We start from the raw sequence: 19387 nt of genomic DNA, 5'->3' as shown, positions 1-19387 counted from the left end.
TCCCGGATCTGTCAGGATGGAGAGTGGAGGAGGGAGCTTTTCTGAATGAGTCGATGATCACTGAGCATAGTAAACTGTGTTTATAATGCCTCAGTTTATGAATGGAGAGGAGCCTCTGTCTCCTTCCTTCATCTTCAGTGCAGCTGAGGCTGCTGGGAAAGGGACTGGGGAATCTGTGTCCTTAGTCCCTTTCTGTGTCTCAAAGGGGAGATGTCAGAGGTCTGTTTAGACCCCTTTATAGCTCCCCCTCCCCCCCACTCCAACAGGGCTGATAAAAATTAAAAAAAAACTTAAAAGTGAAATTGTAAAAATTAATAAAATAAAACAAAAACACTGAAACAGTCTGTCAACCCCCCCCACCCGAAAAAAATAATAAAATAAAAAGAGAAAGCATTGTAAAAATTAACAAATATAAATTGTAAAAAAATTGTAGAAAAATAAGTGCTATATATTAGTGCCAGCGAGTACTTGGAAAAAGTATCAGTCCTTGTACTCTATCTTAAAGTGGTATCGGTGCAACCCTAGTCTCCTCTGACCAGAGCACCTTCTTCCACATGTTTGCTGCGTCCCCCACATGGCTTCTTGCAAACTGCAAATGGGACTTCTCAACAATGGCTTTTTTCTTGCCACCCTTTCATAAAGGCCAGATTTATGAAATGCACGACTAATAGTTGTCCTGTTGACAGAATCTCCCACCTGAGCTGTGGATCTCTGCAGCTCCTCCAGAGTTACCATGGGCCACTTGGCTGCTTCTCCGATTTTAATGCTCTCCTTGTCCAGCCTGTCAGTTTAGGTGGACGGCCATGTCTTGGTAGGTTTGCAGTTGTGCCATACTCTCTTCGTTTTCGGGTGATGGATTAAACAGTGCTCTGTAAGATGTTCAAAGCTTGGGGTATTTTTTTTTTTTATAACCTATCCCTGCTTTAAACTTCTCCACAACTTATCCCTGTCCTGTCTGGTGTGTTCCTTGGCCTACATGGTGCTCTTTGTTCACTAAGGTTCTCTAACAAACCTCTGAGGGCTTCACTGAACAGCTGTATTTATACTGAGATTAACTTGCATGCAGGTGGACTCTATTTACTATATAGGTGACTTATGAAGGCAATTGGTTCCGCTAGATTTTAGTTAGGGGTATCAGAGTAAAGGGGGCTGAATACAAATGCACACCACTCTCAACATATTTGTAAATATCTTGAAAACCATTTATCATTTTCCTTCCACTTTATAATTATGTGCTACTTTGTGTTGGTCTTGCATAAAATTCCAATAAAATATATTTACATTTTTGGTTGTAAGATGACGTGGAGAATTTCAAGGGGTATGGATATTTTTTCAAAGCACTGTATACCCTGCAGGACCTGTTATTTTCAAACAATGCAGAGTTTATTATAACCACCATACCTGACCATAACCTAGTTTTGTTTCATTTCGGTTATAAACAAAAAGCAACAAAAGCACATACTGGACGGCCAGTGCTTGGTAGGTTTGCAGTTGTTCCATACTCTTTCCCTTTTCGGATGATGGATTGAACAGTGCTCCATAAGATGTTTAAAGCTTGGGATATTTTGCAATAGACTTGAGACTGGGGCGTTGGCTGGTCAAATGAAACCAAAAAAATAAAGATTTTGGCTTAAAAACAAAACGTTATGTGTGGCGGAAAACTAACACTACACAATACCCTGAAAACACCATCCCCATCGTGCAATATGGTGGTGGCAGCATGTTGTGGGGATGCTTTTCTTCAGCAGGCACAGGGAAGCTTGTCAGTTGATGTCGAATATGGATGGAGCCAAATACAGGGAAATCTTATGCCACGTACACACGACCGGACTTTTCAAGGGACTGGGTCCGACAGACTTTCGACGGAGTTCTGACAGAGTTCTGACGGACTTTCCGAATGAACGGACTTGGCCACACACAATCACACCAAAGTCCGACGGATTCGAACGTGATGACGTACGACTGGACTAGAATAAGGAAGTTCATAGCCAGTAGCCAATAGCTTCCCTCGCGTCGGTTTTTGTCCGTTCGGACTAGCATACACACTAGCGGATTTCTTGGTAGGAACTAGGTCCGGCGGAGTTCTGGCGGAAAAATTTGAAACGTGTTCCATTTCTAAAGTCTGTCAGACTTTTGCAAATCAAAAGTCCGCTGCAGCCCACAAACGATCGAATGGTCTGCCGGAATCATTCCGTCTGACTTTTGATGTTGAAAAGTCCGGTCATGTGTACGCGGCATTAGAAGAAAACCTATTAGTCTACAAAAGACTTGAGACTGGGGTGGAGGTTCACCTTCCAGCAGGACAACAACCCTAAACATACAGCCAGAGCTACAATGGAATGGTTTAGATCAAAGCATATTCATGTGTTAGAATGGTCCAGTCAAAGTCAAAGCCTAAATCCAATCGAGAATTTGTGGCAAGACTTGAAAATTTTTGATGAGACACTCTCCATCCAATCGGACAGAGCTTGAGTTATTTTGCAAAGAAGAATGGGCAAAAATGTAACTCTAGATGTGCAAAGCTGGTAGAGATATCCCCAAAAAGACTTGCAGCTGTAATTGCAGCGAAAGTATTAACTTGGGGGGGGGGGGGGCTGAATACAGATGCGTGCCACACTTTCAGATATTTATTAGATTTATTAGTAACAATTTTTGAAAATCATTTTCCTTCCAATTCACAATTATGTGCCACTTTGTGTTGGTCTATCACATAAAATCCCAATAAAATACATTTACGTTTTTGGTTGTAACATGACGAAATGTGGAAAATTTCAAGGGTTATGAATACTTTTTCAAGGCACTGTATACACCTTAGTTTGTAGACCTTTTTTTTTTTTTTTTACCAAAGAAATGTAGCAGAATACATTTTGTGCTAAATTTATGAAAAAAGCTTTATTTGCTAAATTTTTTATAACGCAAACATAAACATGTTTTTTTCAAAAATGTCTATTTTTTTTTAAATTTTATACTGTATATAAAAGAAGAAAAAAAAACTGATGGTTAAATACCACAAAAAGAAGTGAAGGGAAATCTCTCCATAGGGACATGTGACAACACTGACATTAACCCTTACAACCCTCCTTTTTTCTATTCATAAAAATAAAATGCTTTTAGTTCTACTTTTAAGTTTTTAACAATAGGCAACATTTTTTTATTTTGGATAGTTTGAGAGTTGTAATTCCCCCTCCTTCCAATTGTTTTTTTTTTTTTTTTTTGCCAAATATGTTGTATTGGGAGAGATTTCTCTCCATTTCTTGTCTTATAGCCAAAACAATACGTGAGATGAATTCCCTCCAAAGTAAAGGAATCTTGGTATGTTACAAGAGTCACCATAACTTGTGTCCCCATTGGAAGATTTACTTTCCAGTAGTGTTGTGATATCAACCCAAAATTTTGAATTGTCTTTTATTTTCACTTTCAATTATAACAGTAAAGCTGACCATACACCTATAGATTATCTGCAGATTTTCTATGGTTAGATGGAAAAAGTGCAATGGATTTCTCCAGGTTCGCTAAACTGTGTGGATGCATTAATCTCCCACTTTTTCCATCTAACCATAGAAAATCTGCAGATAATCTATAGGTGTATGGCCAGCTTTAAAAGGACAAATACAGAGAGTGAATCTCCTTAACAGGGGCAAGGACCACAATAAAAACTGATAGATGTTTTAATCTCTCTCAAATCTATCCAAAATGTAAACTGTTTTGTCTTTCATTACACTTTAAAGTCAAATAAGGCTAGACTTGGTCTTAGATGTGTATTTCTTCATTTACAGAATATTTTATTGGGCTTTTCAGAAGTAATAGCTGTAATAAACATTGTAGCGAATCTTCCGCAATACATTGCACAAAGTGCATAATGACAAAGGTAGTTCAAAGGTGCAAGCAAGGCATAATACAACATACATATTCAAAAGAGCAACAGAAAACTATCAACTGCCTGCATTCGGTACATGTTAAAACGGCAAGTTGTAGAAAGCTACAGGTTACCCCTTAGTAACAGGGACACTTTGGAGCCGAGCATGGATTGCCTGCCCCCGAGGTAAATCCTATGGAGTGCCAAAGTTGCAGGGCAGCAAGGCAGGGAGCTTGATAGCAGTCAGAAAAAAAAGCAGGAGCAGAGGAAAAAGAGAGGGAAAAAATGGGAGTAAAGTGTAAGGAAAGATCTGAGCAAAGGGGCATAAGGAGAAGAACAGGGTTAGAGGGAGTGGTTTCCCCTGGCCGGTCATGTCAACTGTATTTGCCTCCTATGATGTCAGAGGGAGAGCAACGAATAGTCAAAGTTGAAGTTTCTACTGTAGTCCAGCCATGGGGACCATATTTTCAGAAATTGAGTTTGTATTGGTCTACGTGTATTGCTTCTAAATGTTTTCCGACAGGGCTGAATTATGGATTTATTGCAAAAGGTTGGTTTACTGAAAACCATTACATTCACAATAAATTTTAGCCTGCTGAGAAGATATTTATACATGGCAGTTTTGACATGGTGCTTGTTAGATTTGCACATCAATGCAGGGAAACCTGTTGGAGGAATCAGGTGATGTTCTTTCCTTCAACCTGTGGTTGAAGGAAAATAATTTCATAATCTATGGCCGGTCTTGGATGTATATCCTAATGTTAACCCATCTCTCAACACTTTTCCTTGCTTCTTTAAGGTATATCTGAATCCAGGAATGAAACTGGTAAACTGTATATTGTTGCTTATCAGGTTAAGGTGTGGTGTCCTCATTATTTTTGTACTATAAAGTGCTTATTTTTGTTTTTTTAACCCCATTGTGTTACTAAATGTCTTAGATCTGGTTCACATCTATGTGTGTGTTGGTGCTTTTTGCAGAAATGCACTACAATTCATTTACACACATTCACATCTATGCTTTTTTCAGCCGCTGCGTATTTGGGAAAGGTCAGGGCAATTTATTTTTTAAACGCAAAACCGTCCTTTTTTTGGTTCAATATACTTCAATGGAGAAGCTGCAGAAAAGCATGTAATGCGTTTTTGCAGAAAATTGTGTTTTTTAATCTGCCCAACAACAAATTGACCCACCCTGGGGACCGAACGTTCAATTTTTCGATGGGTTTCTGCAGGTCTGCATGTGCTGATTGCCATAGCGCCGTTGTGCTGCCATTATCTCTGTTTATTCACTGTGTACAGTTGTTTGTCGGCCGTTTTTTGTGTGCCTCAGTGGAAAGTATGGTCAGGGGCCATTTTTCTGTAGCTCGGTGGCCGTTTTCTTTGTGATTTGTCCCTTATACAGAGCGGCCGGCGGCCATTTTATTGTAGCCCAGCACAGTTTTTATCCTCAGCGCCGGTCCATGCTGATCAGAACGGCGTGTTTTTTTGCTCAGGACATCTGATACTGGACGCAGACACCTGTAACTGAATGGTGCAGCACTCGGTTGGGGTGGTGAGTCCTGCGGTGGGGGCCCCTCAGTCTGCAGCAGCTAGGAGTGTGGGATTGTGCATCTGTCCTAAGTCCACAAGGGTGGCAGACAGGGTGGGTCAGCTTGGCTTCAGAAACTGGTGTTTCTTCCCCAGAACTCCCTGCTATTGCAACCGGCTCGTCTGCAAACTGTGCAATGCCTTTGGATGCTTTGTCGGCGGTCCTTGAAATGTTCGTTGCCAGGGTGGAGGCGGTGTGCGGGAGCAAAGGTGGTAAAAAGTGGCCCCTGCCCCCCGTCCCCCGGGGAGAGCTCTGACGCAGACTCTGGCCCCGTTGAGACTGGCGGCCCCTGCTTTGTTTCAGATGACGCTGACCAGGACCAATTGGACAGCGAGGAGGATTCACTGTCCGGTCTGCGCAGGACAAAGTGCTAGTTGGAACACTTATCACAGCTGTGCGTAATACCCTGAAAATTCAGGATACAGCAGGTTCCTCTGCTGAAGTAGCTGCCCCTTTTGGGTCCCACAAGCCAGCCTGTACACCTAAGGTGTTTCTGTATCTGACTTATTTCGATAAGTTCATATACAAGGAACGGTGAAGCCCACAACGGACCTTCTCGGTCCCTAAAAGAATGGCGATGCGCTACCCCTTTGAAGAGAGCCTTCTTAAAAAATGGTTGGCTCCTCCGGTCGTGGACCCCCCAGTATCCAAGTTAAACAATGTAACCACTATCCCGGTAGAGGGGACTCCTGCATTTAAGGACCCTACCAACAGGAAGGCTGAGGCAGTGGCCCGTTCCTTATTTACGGTTGTGGGGTCAGCAATACGACCAGTACTGGCCACAGCACTAGTGTTGCAGACACTTACTGAATAGGCAAAACTTTTGTACCGTGAATTGGAGAAGCAGCAGGTTACTCCTGTCTGCATGGAACTAGCAGACCAGTTAGTGCACGGCCTTAAGTATGTTTGTGATGCGGCACTGGATACGCTTCCTTTGCTCTCCAGGGCTTCAGTGTCAGCAGTGGTGCTGCGCCATGATTTGGCGAAAATGCTGGTCTGCGGACCAGGCATCTAAAAAAGCCTTGACGGATCTACCCTTCCTTGGTGAGCAGCTCTTGGGAGCCTCGTTGGATGACATTATTAAGAATGCCACAGGTGGGATGAGTACCTTGCTCACGCAGGCCAGGAAGACTAAGGAGCCACGCCGCAGACAAGGGCCCTAATTTTTCGCTCAAAAGAGGCTTTTTCATCCGTCCGGGACTTCAGCTAAATGTTCCCAGTCCGACAGGTCGACCTCCTAGGGACAAAAGCGTCCCTGGACCCACAAGCCTAACAAGCCTGTGAGCAAAAGTGCTACCGCCTGAAGGTTTGCCCAGCCCGTCACTTGGGTGGGGGGGTTGCCTTCGGTAGTTTGCAGTGGGCCTCTTGGCTGTCCAACCAATGGGTCTACCAACTGATTTCATCTGGCTACAAAATAGTTTCTCTCTTGGCCACCAAACAGATTCTTCCTTTCCAGCATACCCTTACTCCCAGCTCGCCAGGAGGCCCTATTGGGGGCAGTAAGGGATCCGCTAAGCCGCGGGGTGATAGTGCCTGTTCCTGAATTGGAAAGGTTTCAGGGGTTCTACACCAATCTGTTGTGCCCAAAAAGGAAGAGGTATGTCCAATCTTGGACCTGAAAGCCCTCAATGGCTTTGTAAAAGTACAGAGGTTCAGAATGGAATCAGGTTGTTCAGTTGTCACTGCACTCCATCAAGGGGACTCCCTAGCGTCTTTTGGACATCCAGGATGTGCACCTGCACATACCCATATGCCTCAGGCATCAGAGGTTTCTGCAAGTATGGGAAGCCCACCACCAGTTTGTGGCTCTCCCTTTTTGGCTTGGCATCAGCACCCCGAGTCTTTACCAAAGTATTGGCTCCAATTTTGGCGTTGTTGCGACAACGCGGGATCGCAATCATGGGTTACCTAGATGATCTCCTCCTGAGAGCATCTTCTGCCTCAGAATTAAAGGAGGATGTGGCGATCACTATGCAAACCCTGCAGGAATTTGGGTGGCTGTTGAAATATACCACGCCTTGAAGGGGCAGGTGCCCCCCTTTCCTGTCACGGCCCATTCCACCAACGGCAATTGAAACATCTTGGTTTTTCCGACATCAAACGTCAGTCGCTCAAGTGCGTAAGGCGGCGACTTGGTCCTCCATTCACACTTTTACCAAATTATACAAAGTGGATTTAAAGTGGTTGTAAACCCTTACAAACCCCTTTGACCTACAGGAAAGCCTAGATTAAGGCTTACCTGTAGGTCCAAGAAATATCTCCTAAACCTATACGGTTTAGGAGATATTTGCCCGAAGACAGGCACCGCTGTCTACGGCGCATGCACCGTAGACAGCGGCGCGCAGGCGCACTGAGCACGGCATTTCCAACAATAGAGCTGCCGCGCGTGTCGGCTCCCGTGCGCATGCGCGGGAGTGACGTCATCGCGGCTCCGCCGAATGACAGCGGCGGAGCTGCGAGACCCCACCGAAAAGATGGATGCGCCGGACTACAGGGGACAGCGGTGACATCGCTGGCTCCTGTGTCAGGTAAGTGACACATAATGGGCTACTATGCTATGCATAGTAGTCCATTATACTTTGCCTTTGCAGGGAATGAAAGAGGAAGTAAACTCATCAGGGTTTACTTCCTCTTTAAGTGCATCTTTGGATGCCTGCTTTGGCCGCAAAGTTTTGCAGACGGCCGTGTATTGTTGCAATTCTGCACTCTTTCTTCTGTTTTAAAAAAAAAAAAAAAAATTTTGAGTATTAATGCACTGTTGCATTTGTTGACCGCAAGTTCTGATGCGGTTGGTTAAAATGGTAACTCTCCTGTTAGGGAGCACGTTGGTTGTGGGTGAAGTTTTTTTATTGCTGTTCCCATCCCTCATTATAACACTTCTTGGGGATGTCCCTACAGTCAAGATTACTGGAGCTGTGTCTGTCAATGAACGAAAGAGAAAATAGGATTTTTGTACTCACTGTAAAATCCTTTTCTCTGAAGTTCGACGGACACAGCACCCTCCCCTTCTATTGATTTACGTTATACTGCTTGTTGACGTACTGAGCTGCAGGAAGCAGGCTGAGGGGTTATTACCAGAGGGACCGCCCCCTGGGCGGAACTGTAAAGTTCTGTTATTTTCACATTTTTATATTGCATGTTCTGCCTTGTCCTCTCCTGAAGGTGGCGTAATAACCCTACATTATTAAATTATACACCACACTTATTTATTTATTTTTTAATTTTATTAATCGATTTAATCAAAACCATAATCTTCCAACTAATCGATTATGAAAATAATCGTTTGTTGCAGCCCTAGTACAGAGCGTGAAAATATTTGGGCCAGGAGAAGTGGGTCTGCAGGCATGCAATGTCTACTTTGTTTTTGGAGGTATTTCAAGGCTGAGGAATACTCGGAGGCTAAGGAACAAGTAAAGCGTAAGTGCTTCACTGTGTGTGTGACAAAAGGCCCACAAGGAGGCCGGAAGTTGGCCAAGACTAACGTCTGAGCCAAGTACCAGCACATAGGGGGAGCAGTGGTCTGTCGGAATTGCTCGGTATCCTAAAATTAAAAGATTATCATAAATAAAATAAGCACAATAGCTAACGTACTATATAAGGCACCAAGGGTATTCAAGTAAAATAAGGCCAATACATAGAGGTACAAGGTGGTCCCTCCCTCTCCCAGGGCTGCCATCTCCAAACATTGCCTCCCCAGGGAGAGCAAGCAACCTAAAAAACCAGCACAACAAATGCAGGCCATTAAATCAATAATTGCAAACATGAGCAATAAGGCTCTATAACAGATTCAACTGGGATGGAAGGCTCCTTTTAAACTGTGTAGGAGACTGTGGGTCACTGTCATCCAGCCCTTATATAAAAAGGAAAAGAAAAAAACAATTGCGGGCTGCCCATAAGGGGCAGCCAATCTATATTTAGTGAACAGTGTCGTCCAGGTACCTACCCACACCACCACTCAGTAGTCAAACTTCTGAAGCAACTAGGGCAACAGGTGACTAGATGATAGAAAAAGGCAACAATAACGCCCAAAACTAAGAACCTCAGGGCATTGAGTATCGTAGGTTACCATTCCCAAGGCCACCATCTCACAGGCAGGGCGGCCCTTAATTGGGCAGCAATCCACAGTCCCAAATCCGGTGTAAGGGGTCATATGGGTAAAGGACAAATACAGAGAGTTCAGTTTAATTCCATGAAAGTACAGGCACAGTAGGATGGATGGTGTCAGGCACCTTGCATGTGAACGCAGCAAAGGACAGTGTCAAATGCACCCATCCAGCCCCAGGAGATCTCCGGGGTAGTAATTATATATAAAAGTCAGGAAGATTAGGCCATCCCTGCCAGCCCACAGGAACCTTTGTAAAACGCTGGGCCTGGAGATCTCTCGGGGCCTGAGAGTTGGGTTGAGACTTTTGTGAAGGTTGGGAGAGTGGAGTGGGCGAGCAGGCTGAGAATATCTTGGCCATGACGATGTAGACGCTGTGTCCTCTTGGGATGAAGGGAGGTTGAACTGTAGCCCCTGAAAATTACGTCTCGGATCAGGTGAGGAGAACTGTCGGCCCTAATGGGAGAAAGAGTTTGAAGGGGGATCCCCATCTATATTTCATCCCTTCTGTCTGCAGGTCTCAGAGATGGGGTTTCAGGGACCGGCACCTTGCGATGGTGACTGGTCAGAGGTCTGCAAACAGCTGGAGAGGGTTGCCTTGGAAGGAGAGGTCTTGTTTTTCCTTAGCAGACTGCCAGAGTCTCTCCTTAGTGTGGTAGTAGTGAAATTTGATAATTATGTCCAGAGGCGGGCCCTCCGGTGGTTTGGTGGCGAGGAATCTGTGAATATGGTCACATTCTAACCTTTCTAGAGGAATCTCGGGTGCCAGCTCCTGAAAGAAAGCAGTTGCTGTGCCCTGTAAGTCAGTGACAGCTTCAGGGATACCCTGGATGCAAAGGTTATCCCTGCGGGCCCTATTCTCTGCATCTTCCAGTTTATCTCGCATGACTTCCAGTTCTGCAGACAATTTATCTACTTACTCCTCATGGCCCTCTAGCACAGTAGTAGCCAGATCCATGCGGTGTTCCAACTGATTTGTGTGGTGGCCTATCTCTTTAAGGCCCTACACCAAATCAGAGGAGAGGTTGCGGGAGGCGGTGGTAATTTCATCCCGCACAATAGAACGAAACTTGGCCACCATAGAGTCAGTCAGTTTGTATTGGGCTTACCAAATCCGTAGAACAGATGGAGGCTGTTAGTGGGCCAAGCTGGAGCTGCTGCAGAGAGCTGTGTGGAGTCGTTAGGCTTCGGAGGTTCAAAAGCCATCTTACATTTGCCCTTGTGTACTTCTGGGGAGGCCTTGGAGCTTTTGCGGTCCTTCCGTTGCCGCTTGGACAAGCGGCACATAACCGTGTGTGCCCGGGGTGTTCTGGGGCTGCAACAGAAGTTCCAGGATGCGGGCTGTGCTTTGCTGTGCGCATGGGTATGTTCCGACGGTGCAGAGCTAGTAGTTCAGGCAGCCATCTACCGTGCTTGCGCGCATGCGCCCCCCGAAGGTAAACCTTTCTAACCGGACATGGACAGCAAGTAAAAAACACATGGTCTTAACCATTCCTTACTCTCACCAGAAAAAAAGCTTCACATACACTTTAATACAAATGATAAAGGCTAACCCATTAACTGATTAGAAAAATAAAAATTGAATATTCATAACAAATTGAATTACTTGTTCATATTAACCCTTTTCCCAGAAGCATGTGCATATGTGCAGCCTCACGGAATTGGGTTGTCTTCCCTGGAGCCATATGTCACTGTGTTTTGTGCTGAGAATGCACACACAGCGTGCTCCGAAAACAGACTAGGCTCTCACTAAGAGGTTTGGGTCTTGTACTAATGATCGAGCAACTGATCACTGTGATAGCGTCTGGTTCACACAGTGCCTGCCACTGTGTTGGTTTCGCCTTGTGAATGGGGTAAAAGCACTAAACCACGCCCCCTGGGGTACACATCTGACGCACTGTGTGATCACAGATCGTAGTAAAGAGCCAATCACAGCGGCCATTTACCACATGATCAACTGTGTCCAATCACAGTGTAAACAGAATTGATGGTTATATGCATTCCTCTCCTTGCACTGTCACAGCACGAGGAGTGGAGATCTGGTAAGCAGCGATTCCGACAGGGGGCGTACACACAGATAATCATCAGTGAAGCCCCATCAGTGCCATCAATTCTTTCCATCAGTACCACCTATTAGTGCCCATCAGTGCAGCCTCATCAGTGAAATTTTATAACCGAAACTACTTTTTTTTTTTTTTCTTTTTTTTTCAATTTGTTTAGCAAAAAATAAAAACCCAGCGGTAATGAAATGCCACCAAAAGAAAGCTATGTCCCAAAATGTTTTAAAAAATGTTGTCATATGGGTACAGTGCTACATGACTGTGCAATTGTCATTCAAAGTGCGACAGCTCTGAAAGCTGAAAATTGTCTTGCTCAGGAAGGGGATACGTGACCAGTAAGCAAGTAGTTAATATACAGCCAGATTAAAAAGAAAAAGTTTTTACCAATTTGGGCCAGTTTTCCTTGATTTAAATTAAAAAAAAAAAAAAAACAGATATCCATCACCATTTACAACCAAATGAAAGCCCGATTTGTCCTAAAAAAAATTAAAAAAATAAAAGGTATAATTCACCAAGCAGTTGCAATGATATATACAGTTTTACTAACCCGTGTCAATGTTACAAAAGTTTGTTCAGGCATTAGGATTTGTTTTATCTTCCACCACGAAGGGGTTAAAATATTTCTGTCTTTTTACAGGTGCTCCATGGGAGTTTACCTTCAATGTGAAGTTTTACCCACCTGACCCTGCACAGCTTACAGAAGATATTACAAGGTAATGGCTCATCAAAGCATTTTTGTCATTTAAAGTACAGTTGATAATAAATTGAAGTTGCTGTGATATTAAAGGTTATTTTTTTTTCCTTAAAATAAGAGGTTATTGCACAGAGGGCCCTTACCACCTCTTTGGGAGTCCCCCAAGGGCACTTTGCTCCTTCCTCCGGGTGCCTCCTTGGCAAGTCATGTGCTATGGGGGTACCTGTACACATGCGTTCCTGAGTGCGGCCATGTGCATTCGTAGATACAATCAGCCTTCGGTGGCTGCTGGTTACTGCAAAAATATTAGCTGTAATGTTTCTGGATTTTACTCACAGCGCTATACTTTCAGTGCTGCTGGGATGAAAAGTTGTTGCTGTGACAGTAAAGAGCTCCTGTTCTCCCTCTTTCCTATTCTTTGTGAAGTCATAAAAAGCCTTGTTTTCTTTTCACAGAATACAAGTAATTCTGTAAATAAATGCAAAGAGTTTTGAGTTGTGTATGGTGGTCTTTAGGTTACCCACAGACTTGAGTTGCTGGATATGCCCATTTTCTGGTCAAACTGGAGAACAATTTCATGTCTGTAGGGAGGTTTCCCATTTTCTATCCACCTACTGCTGTTCGGAAACAGTCATTCTTGCAAGTTAAAAAAAAAACCTGACCTTTTGTCTTGCTAAGCTGTTAACAGCCTCTTTTCCTGCCTGGAAATCAGTATAATATACATATAATATAGAAAAGTAAGCTAAAAAATGATAGAAACCAGCACTAATGGCACACTGCTTTGCGCTTTTGCTAAATGCAAAATGCAAAAAAAAAATATAAATATATGAGTGGTACACCACTTATATATAAAAACACTTCAAAGCTTCTGCTTTTATGAACAACAATATACAAATATATATATAAAAAATGCAACTTAAATTAAGAGTCCACTTTTCATATATAGCAGTGCATAAACACTTTCAACCAAAGTGAATCAACATTAGTCCTATTCAGTGTCTGGAAAGAATGGTGCTCGATTAACCAGTTCTTATTGTGATTTAAGGTAGAGGGACAGCTTCCACCACGTAATACACCACTTGTGGATCAAAAACAATCCCCCTTTGGGGATGCACTCACCGAACACCTGAAATCAAGAGCCTTCACAATACCATTGAACATTTCTTCTTTGGCCACTAGATGTCTCCCCTATCTCCAGCATTGTACCCTAGCAAACTCTTCATTGTGATCTAGTGATGATCCTCTTCCAGTTCTCCACAGTGTTTATGACCCACCTTGGTGTCCAACTGGCTGTATGAAAAAACTTCTCCAATACTCCCTAGGGAGTATTGGAGAAGTGTTTTTTTTTGTTTTTTTTTCTAGGGTACAATGCTGGAGATAGGGGAGACATCTAGTGGCCAAAGAAGAAATGTTCAATGGTATTGTGAAGGCTCTTGATTTCAGGTGTTCAGTGAGTGCATCCCCAAAGGGGGATCGTTTTTGATCGACAAGTGGTGTATTACAAGGTGGAAGCTGTCCCTCTACCTTAAATCACAATAAGAACTGGTTGATCGAGTACCATTCTTTCCGGACACTGAATAGGACTAATGTTGATTCACTTTGGTTGAAAGTGTTTATGCGCTGCTATATATGATATATATATATATATATATATATATATATATATATATATATATATATATATATATATATATATATATATATATATATATATATATATATATACTGTATAGTATATCTTGGTAGTTGGGTTAAGTTCACTGTATATCATAAATTTAACTGTTTTTTGAGTTTTTCATAGCGTTCTATATACAATACATACACACTGATTTGATTTTGAATTCCCTTTCTAGATATTACCTCTGTCTCCAGTTGCGACAAGATATTTTAACTGGGCGTCTGCCATGCTCCTTTGCCACTCTTGCTCTTTTGGGTTCTTACACAGTTCAGTCTGAGGTGGGAGACTATGATGAAGACCTACATGGCACGGATTACGTCAGTGAGTTTAAACTGAGTCCAAATCAGACCAAGGATTTGGAGGCTAAAGTTGCCGAGTTGCACAAGTCTTATAGGTAAGGATGGACAGTTGAGATCAACAGCACAGTCATGTTTACTCTTTCTCATTAAGAATCCTTTTTTTTCTTCACTATATTGTAAGTGAAGTGGTTACAATTTTAGAACAAAAATTGCTGGTTAAGAATATTTTGTAAAAAGGATTTATTTTTTACCAGCAAATATCATGTTATCTAGACTTGTCAAATGTCACAGTGGAAATCCGAACGGTACAGTAAAGAGATGCTCTACATAGATTTATAGTTGGCAGATAGCAATTAACTCCATGCACACTATTGATCAAATTCATGTACAACTCAGTCAACATACTACAATACATGTAGTCCACCCATGACACTTGTATATATGCTGCCAACATTTTCTTTTTTTTTTAACTGTTTGGGTGGAATGCCAGTCACAAGCATATCTTTTAAAATTATTTGTAAAAAAAAAAAGTCGACCCGAGGAAGACCTCACTGGACCCATTTCAAATATTGGAGTACCTGAGCCTGACTTTGGACACAGCCCTGTCCAGAGATTTCTTGCTTCAGGACAAACTTTTGTCACTTCACTCTCAAACGCGCGGGCCCTTCGTGTTGAGAGGAAGCCCTCATTTCATGCCTGTTTGAGGATCTTGGGTCTAATGAATGCCTCCCTTGAGGCTGTGCTGAACACCCACTTTTACGTCAGACCATTGCATCTCAAAAGTCTGGAAGCATGGCACAAAACAGACTGTCTCATTCACTTGACCTCCAAGGCCAGACTCTCCGTAACTTGATGAATTTTGAACCCAGCACTGGAGTCAGGGAAGTCCTTTCCTCCACAGACCGGAAAGGTTCTTCTGATGGATGCCTGTTAAGCTGCGAAGCAGTTCTTGATGCTCTCAATGCAGGGGACTTGGTCGTTGCAGGTAACGTCTTACCATCAACATTCTAAAGCTCAGATAGTTTCAGCCATTTTTTCCAATGCTGGACTCTTCTATTGCAAGAATCCCTGAGGAGAATCAAGTTGGTTAATGCCATGGCTGTAGCGTACATCAGTCATCAAGAAAGCACCAGAAGTCATGACATTTAAAAGGAAACAGACTTGATCCTGCCATGTTCTGGCTCTTATCTGCCATCTACAATCCCGGGTGTGGAAAATTGACAGACTTTTTCAGTCATTGATGCCTAGATGCAGGGGAATGGGCTCTTCATCCAGAGGTGTTTTAAGCCCTTTGCCACGGGTGGGGGACATAGGGTATAGACATTCTGGCATCTAGATTTAACAACCTCAACAGGTTTCCTGCCAGGTCCAGAGATCCTCAGGCCTTCACAGTGGATGCTCTGATGAGAACAGTGGGATCAATTTGGCCTGAACTCAGCCTATTTACTCCCCTAAATTCTCCCTCACCTGCCATTGTTCTATCCAGCAGTCACTGGTTTTAATTGCATAACTGTTGAACATACAGTCCTGAGGGATAGAGTCCTTTCAAGTTCTGTCATTCATACCCTCATAGGAGCTAGGCAGTTGACTTCTCACAGATTCTACCATGCCATCTGGAAGGCCTATTTCACTTGGTGTGAGTCGAGGAGTGAAACCCCATACACACTATCGGATTTTCAGCAAATTTTTTTCCTTCAGATTTACCAAAACCAAGTAGTGCAAGGGCCTGCCTGATTGCATACAAATTGAAACTCCTAAGATTTGACTTCATTATATGGTTTTGGTAAATCTGAAGGAAAAAATCAGTACTCCAAAACATTAATTTTACTGGTAGGTCAAAAATCCTATTTTATGTGCTCTTTAAAAAAAAAAAAAAAAAAAAAAAACTATATTTCGGATTCCATTGAGTAAATGTAATGTTCCTGTGTCCATCAGTGATCTCAAAAGTATTTTATGAGGAGTACAAAAATAAAATGATTTTATATTTAGATTAACTTGGTAAACATATGGAAGAAGGGTTCCATATATTGGCTGTTAGTCAGAAATATCCCTGCGGTATTTATTTGCGGTATATGATTAAAAAATAAAAATGCCCATATGTGAAATCTCTACTGAATCACATGGCACTCTTATTGAGTTAAATGTCTTTTGCACCTACACCATTGGTAAACTGTTTGTTCCTTATTCTATGTAACCGTGCCATTTTCAACAAATATAAATATGAAACCCACTGCTTATGTTTGTCAACTATTCTCTACATTTTCTTATAAAAACCTATTGAGCGGGGGAAAAAAAGTTGTGGACTTGGTGGCCAATTGGGAAATTAGATGATTTAAACACAGAAATAATAAAGGTTTTAAACTAGCATCAGCCAAGCAAATTGCACATCTGAGGTTGCTATGGCTTGGGGGTCTCTGGAGACAAACCAGCGACTGGGCTAAAAGGGTTGAATTCACAAAAGGAGCATGGCAAAATATTTGGGAGGAATGAATAACCTATCCAGATTAGACCAATCGCCATACAATCCTAAAGTTTCAAGGCCTGCAAGCAATTCTCCCTTGCAATAAGGCATCACCCCTATATCTCAAAGTAGATTTACTAAAGGCAAATTGACTGTGCACTTTGCAAGTTCAATTGCACTCCTTTTTCCCCAGAGCTTGGTGAATGTGGTGAAGCTTCACTTTGTAAAGAATACCTAATCAAATGCAAGAAAAAAGTAAAAAAAAAAAAAAAAATGTAAACAGCATTTTTGCTTGCACGTGATTAGATGATGTAAATAAGCAGAGCTTCACCACATTCACTAAGCTCATAACTTTTACATTGAAGCCTTGCCCTCTATGTCCAGCCCTGTCCTCTTTGCTAATTACACGTGTGGAAAATTGGCATGCAGACCTTTTCAGTCATGTCTCAGTGTATCCTCCAACTGATTCCACAATCTAAGATGTTTTAGAACCTTTGTTGCAGGTAGAGAAAGCTGGATGTGGACCTCCTGGCTGCTGGATTTAACAACAAATCAAGCAGGTTTGTCTCCAGGGACCCCAAGTCATAGCAGCTGATTCCTTGGCAATGGGGATCAGTTCCAACAGATCTGCCCCTTTTTCCTCCTGAAGCTCCTTCCTCATCTGCTTTGCAGAATTGTAACAGAGGGTATCCTGGTGGTCCATATTGCACCGAATTGACCCAGGCAGATGTGCCTGGGTCAATTCCTGGACTCCTGGAATTATCAGATGGCTGGATGAATTATCAGATGGCTGGATCTCCCAAGGACTGGTTCATTACACTGCTTCATGGTCCCTAGCTTTAACATCATGACTGTGAAAAGCCAAAAGGTTGGGCCTTTCCAATCCTGTTATTCCCATGCTCCTAAAGGTTGGAAAATGCACCCCTTCCTAAGGTCGATCATCGCATCTAGTAAACATGTTTTCTGGCAAGGAAATTCCATCCCAGGAGGTACACAGCGAGATTCATTCTGGCTTTCTTCCAATCGGGTGTAGATCATTTGAACAGATCTTGGCTGTCACAAATACTTTTTCAGACTGTTTGCCTCTCACTCTCTGATGAAAGCCTTTGTAGAGGGTATTGCTAGACTACATCCACCTGCTCCTCTGACTTTAACATGGTACTGTTGGTACTTCAGAAACAGTTTTTTTTGTTACATTTTATTTATTTTTTTGTTAAGAAGATCAGAAAATATAGTTATACAGAAATGTTTTGTATATAAGAACAACAAAAAGAAAAAAAATACTATATAATCAGAAATAAATGCGTTTAATATGTAAACAAATTAAATATAGTAGGGATGATTGACAACAAAAAATAAGAAATAGAAAAAGGGGGAGGAGGGGGATAAAAGAAAAATGAGAAGTAGGACAGGAGGGTTAGGATATGCTGGGTTTAGGTGAACAATGAACGTAGTTATATCAAATTAAGAAAGAAAGCAAAGAACCATCTATATTAAGTTTGTTGGTATAGTCGAGTCACGGTGACCAGATTTTTAAGAAGTTAGAATGTTTATCAAGTAGAATAGAGACTATTCTTTATGGATCATAGTGCCCATAATTCTTTGCTTTACTTCTCAGGGTTGGAGTTCTCCAGGCTTTAGCAATAGTTTGTGGTGTGGCCAAAAAAATGAGAGATCAATTTTCTTTCAGATTTTCTAAAGCTCAGATGTGGTCTATGTAGTAAGACTTCCCAAGGGTCTAGAATTATGAGTTTGTCGAAAATTATGCTATCATATAATACATTTGTGTCCATAATTTCTGTACAATAAGGCATTCCCACCAAATATGTAATAAAGTCCCTCTAGTATTATATCCCCTAGCAGGGATCTCTAAACTACAGCCCTTCAGCTGTTGCAGAACTACACATCCCAAGATGCATGATCCTATGATGCATTCACAGACATGACTAGGCATGATGGGAATTGTAGTTCCTGAACAACTGGAGGGCCATAGTTTGGAGACCCCTGCTCTAAAGCATAAAGGAGAGATTGAAGGAGAAATGTTTGTTAGTTTTGCTGAAGTCCTATACCAGCGAGGGATTATTTTCTATGCATTCTCTTGTGCTTGAGCATTAATGGAACATTTGGCCATATTTGTTCAGATTTTACTCCATTCACTGATATCTAAAGAGTTTCTCAGATCCAGTTCCAAATCAAGAGTGTAGACAGGTTTATTAGTGGATTGGGAAGAAATTTGTGAAGCGTAAAGAAGAGAAATAATGCCAGGGGAATGTGGATTTATTTTGCATGTTTTTTCAAAAAGTGTTAAGAGGGTCGAACATCATGTGGTATGAGAGAGAAGGGTATTTTTTTTTTTTTAAATCTGTAATTTTAATTAAACGTGATTGATTCTGATAGAGGGAGATGCCAATGTTTTGAAACAAATGTGTTTTGATCCCTTCTAATGATAAGAGAGGTCATGTATTATTGTGGTACCAAATAAAACCCTTGATCTTCCATGGCTCGGGGGAACATAGAATTGTTAAAAATTCCAGATAAGAGAAGATGGGGCAGCAGAAAAGTATTTTGAACCTATCAATTTATTTTTATTTTTTGTCTACCCTCACAAGGTAGTCTTCCTTGTTGCTGTCACTTTTTGCAGGTTTTTACTTG

General features: G+C 42.1%; 1 protein-coding gene across 12 annotated transcripts in view; it reads left to right on the top strand.

The window, feature by feature from the left end:
• Positions 1-19387, top strand: part of EPB41 (erythrocyte membrane protein band 4.1) — a 350563-nt gene that overhangs the window by 132368 nt on the left and 198808 nt on the right. For all 12 annotated transcript variants that reach the window (XM_077481782.1, XM_077481776.1, XM_077481777.1 and 9 more), the window contains exons 6-7: positions 12241-12316; positions 14151-14369. In XM_077481782.1, the coding sequence (XP_077337908.1) occupies positions 12241-12316; positions 14151-14369 (295 nt within the window). The remainder of the gene's footprint in view (positions 1-12240; positions 12317-14150; positions 14370-19387) is intronic.

The sequence above is a fragment of the Lithobates pipiens genome, unplaced genomic scaffold (genome assembly GCF_037356315.1).
Source record: "Lithobates pipiens isolate NorthernLeopardFrog02 unplaced genomic scaffold, aLitPip1_a1.2 Scaffold_16, whole genome shotgun sequence".
Lineage (NCBI taxonomy): Eukaryota > Metazoa > Chordata > Amphibia > Anura > Ranidae > Lithobates > Lithobates pipiens.
This window is presented reverse-complemented; position numbering and strand designations above follow the sequence as displayed.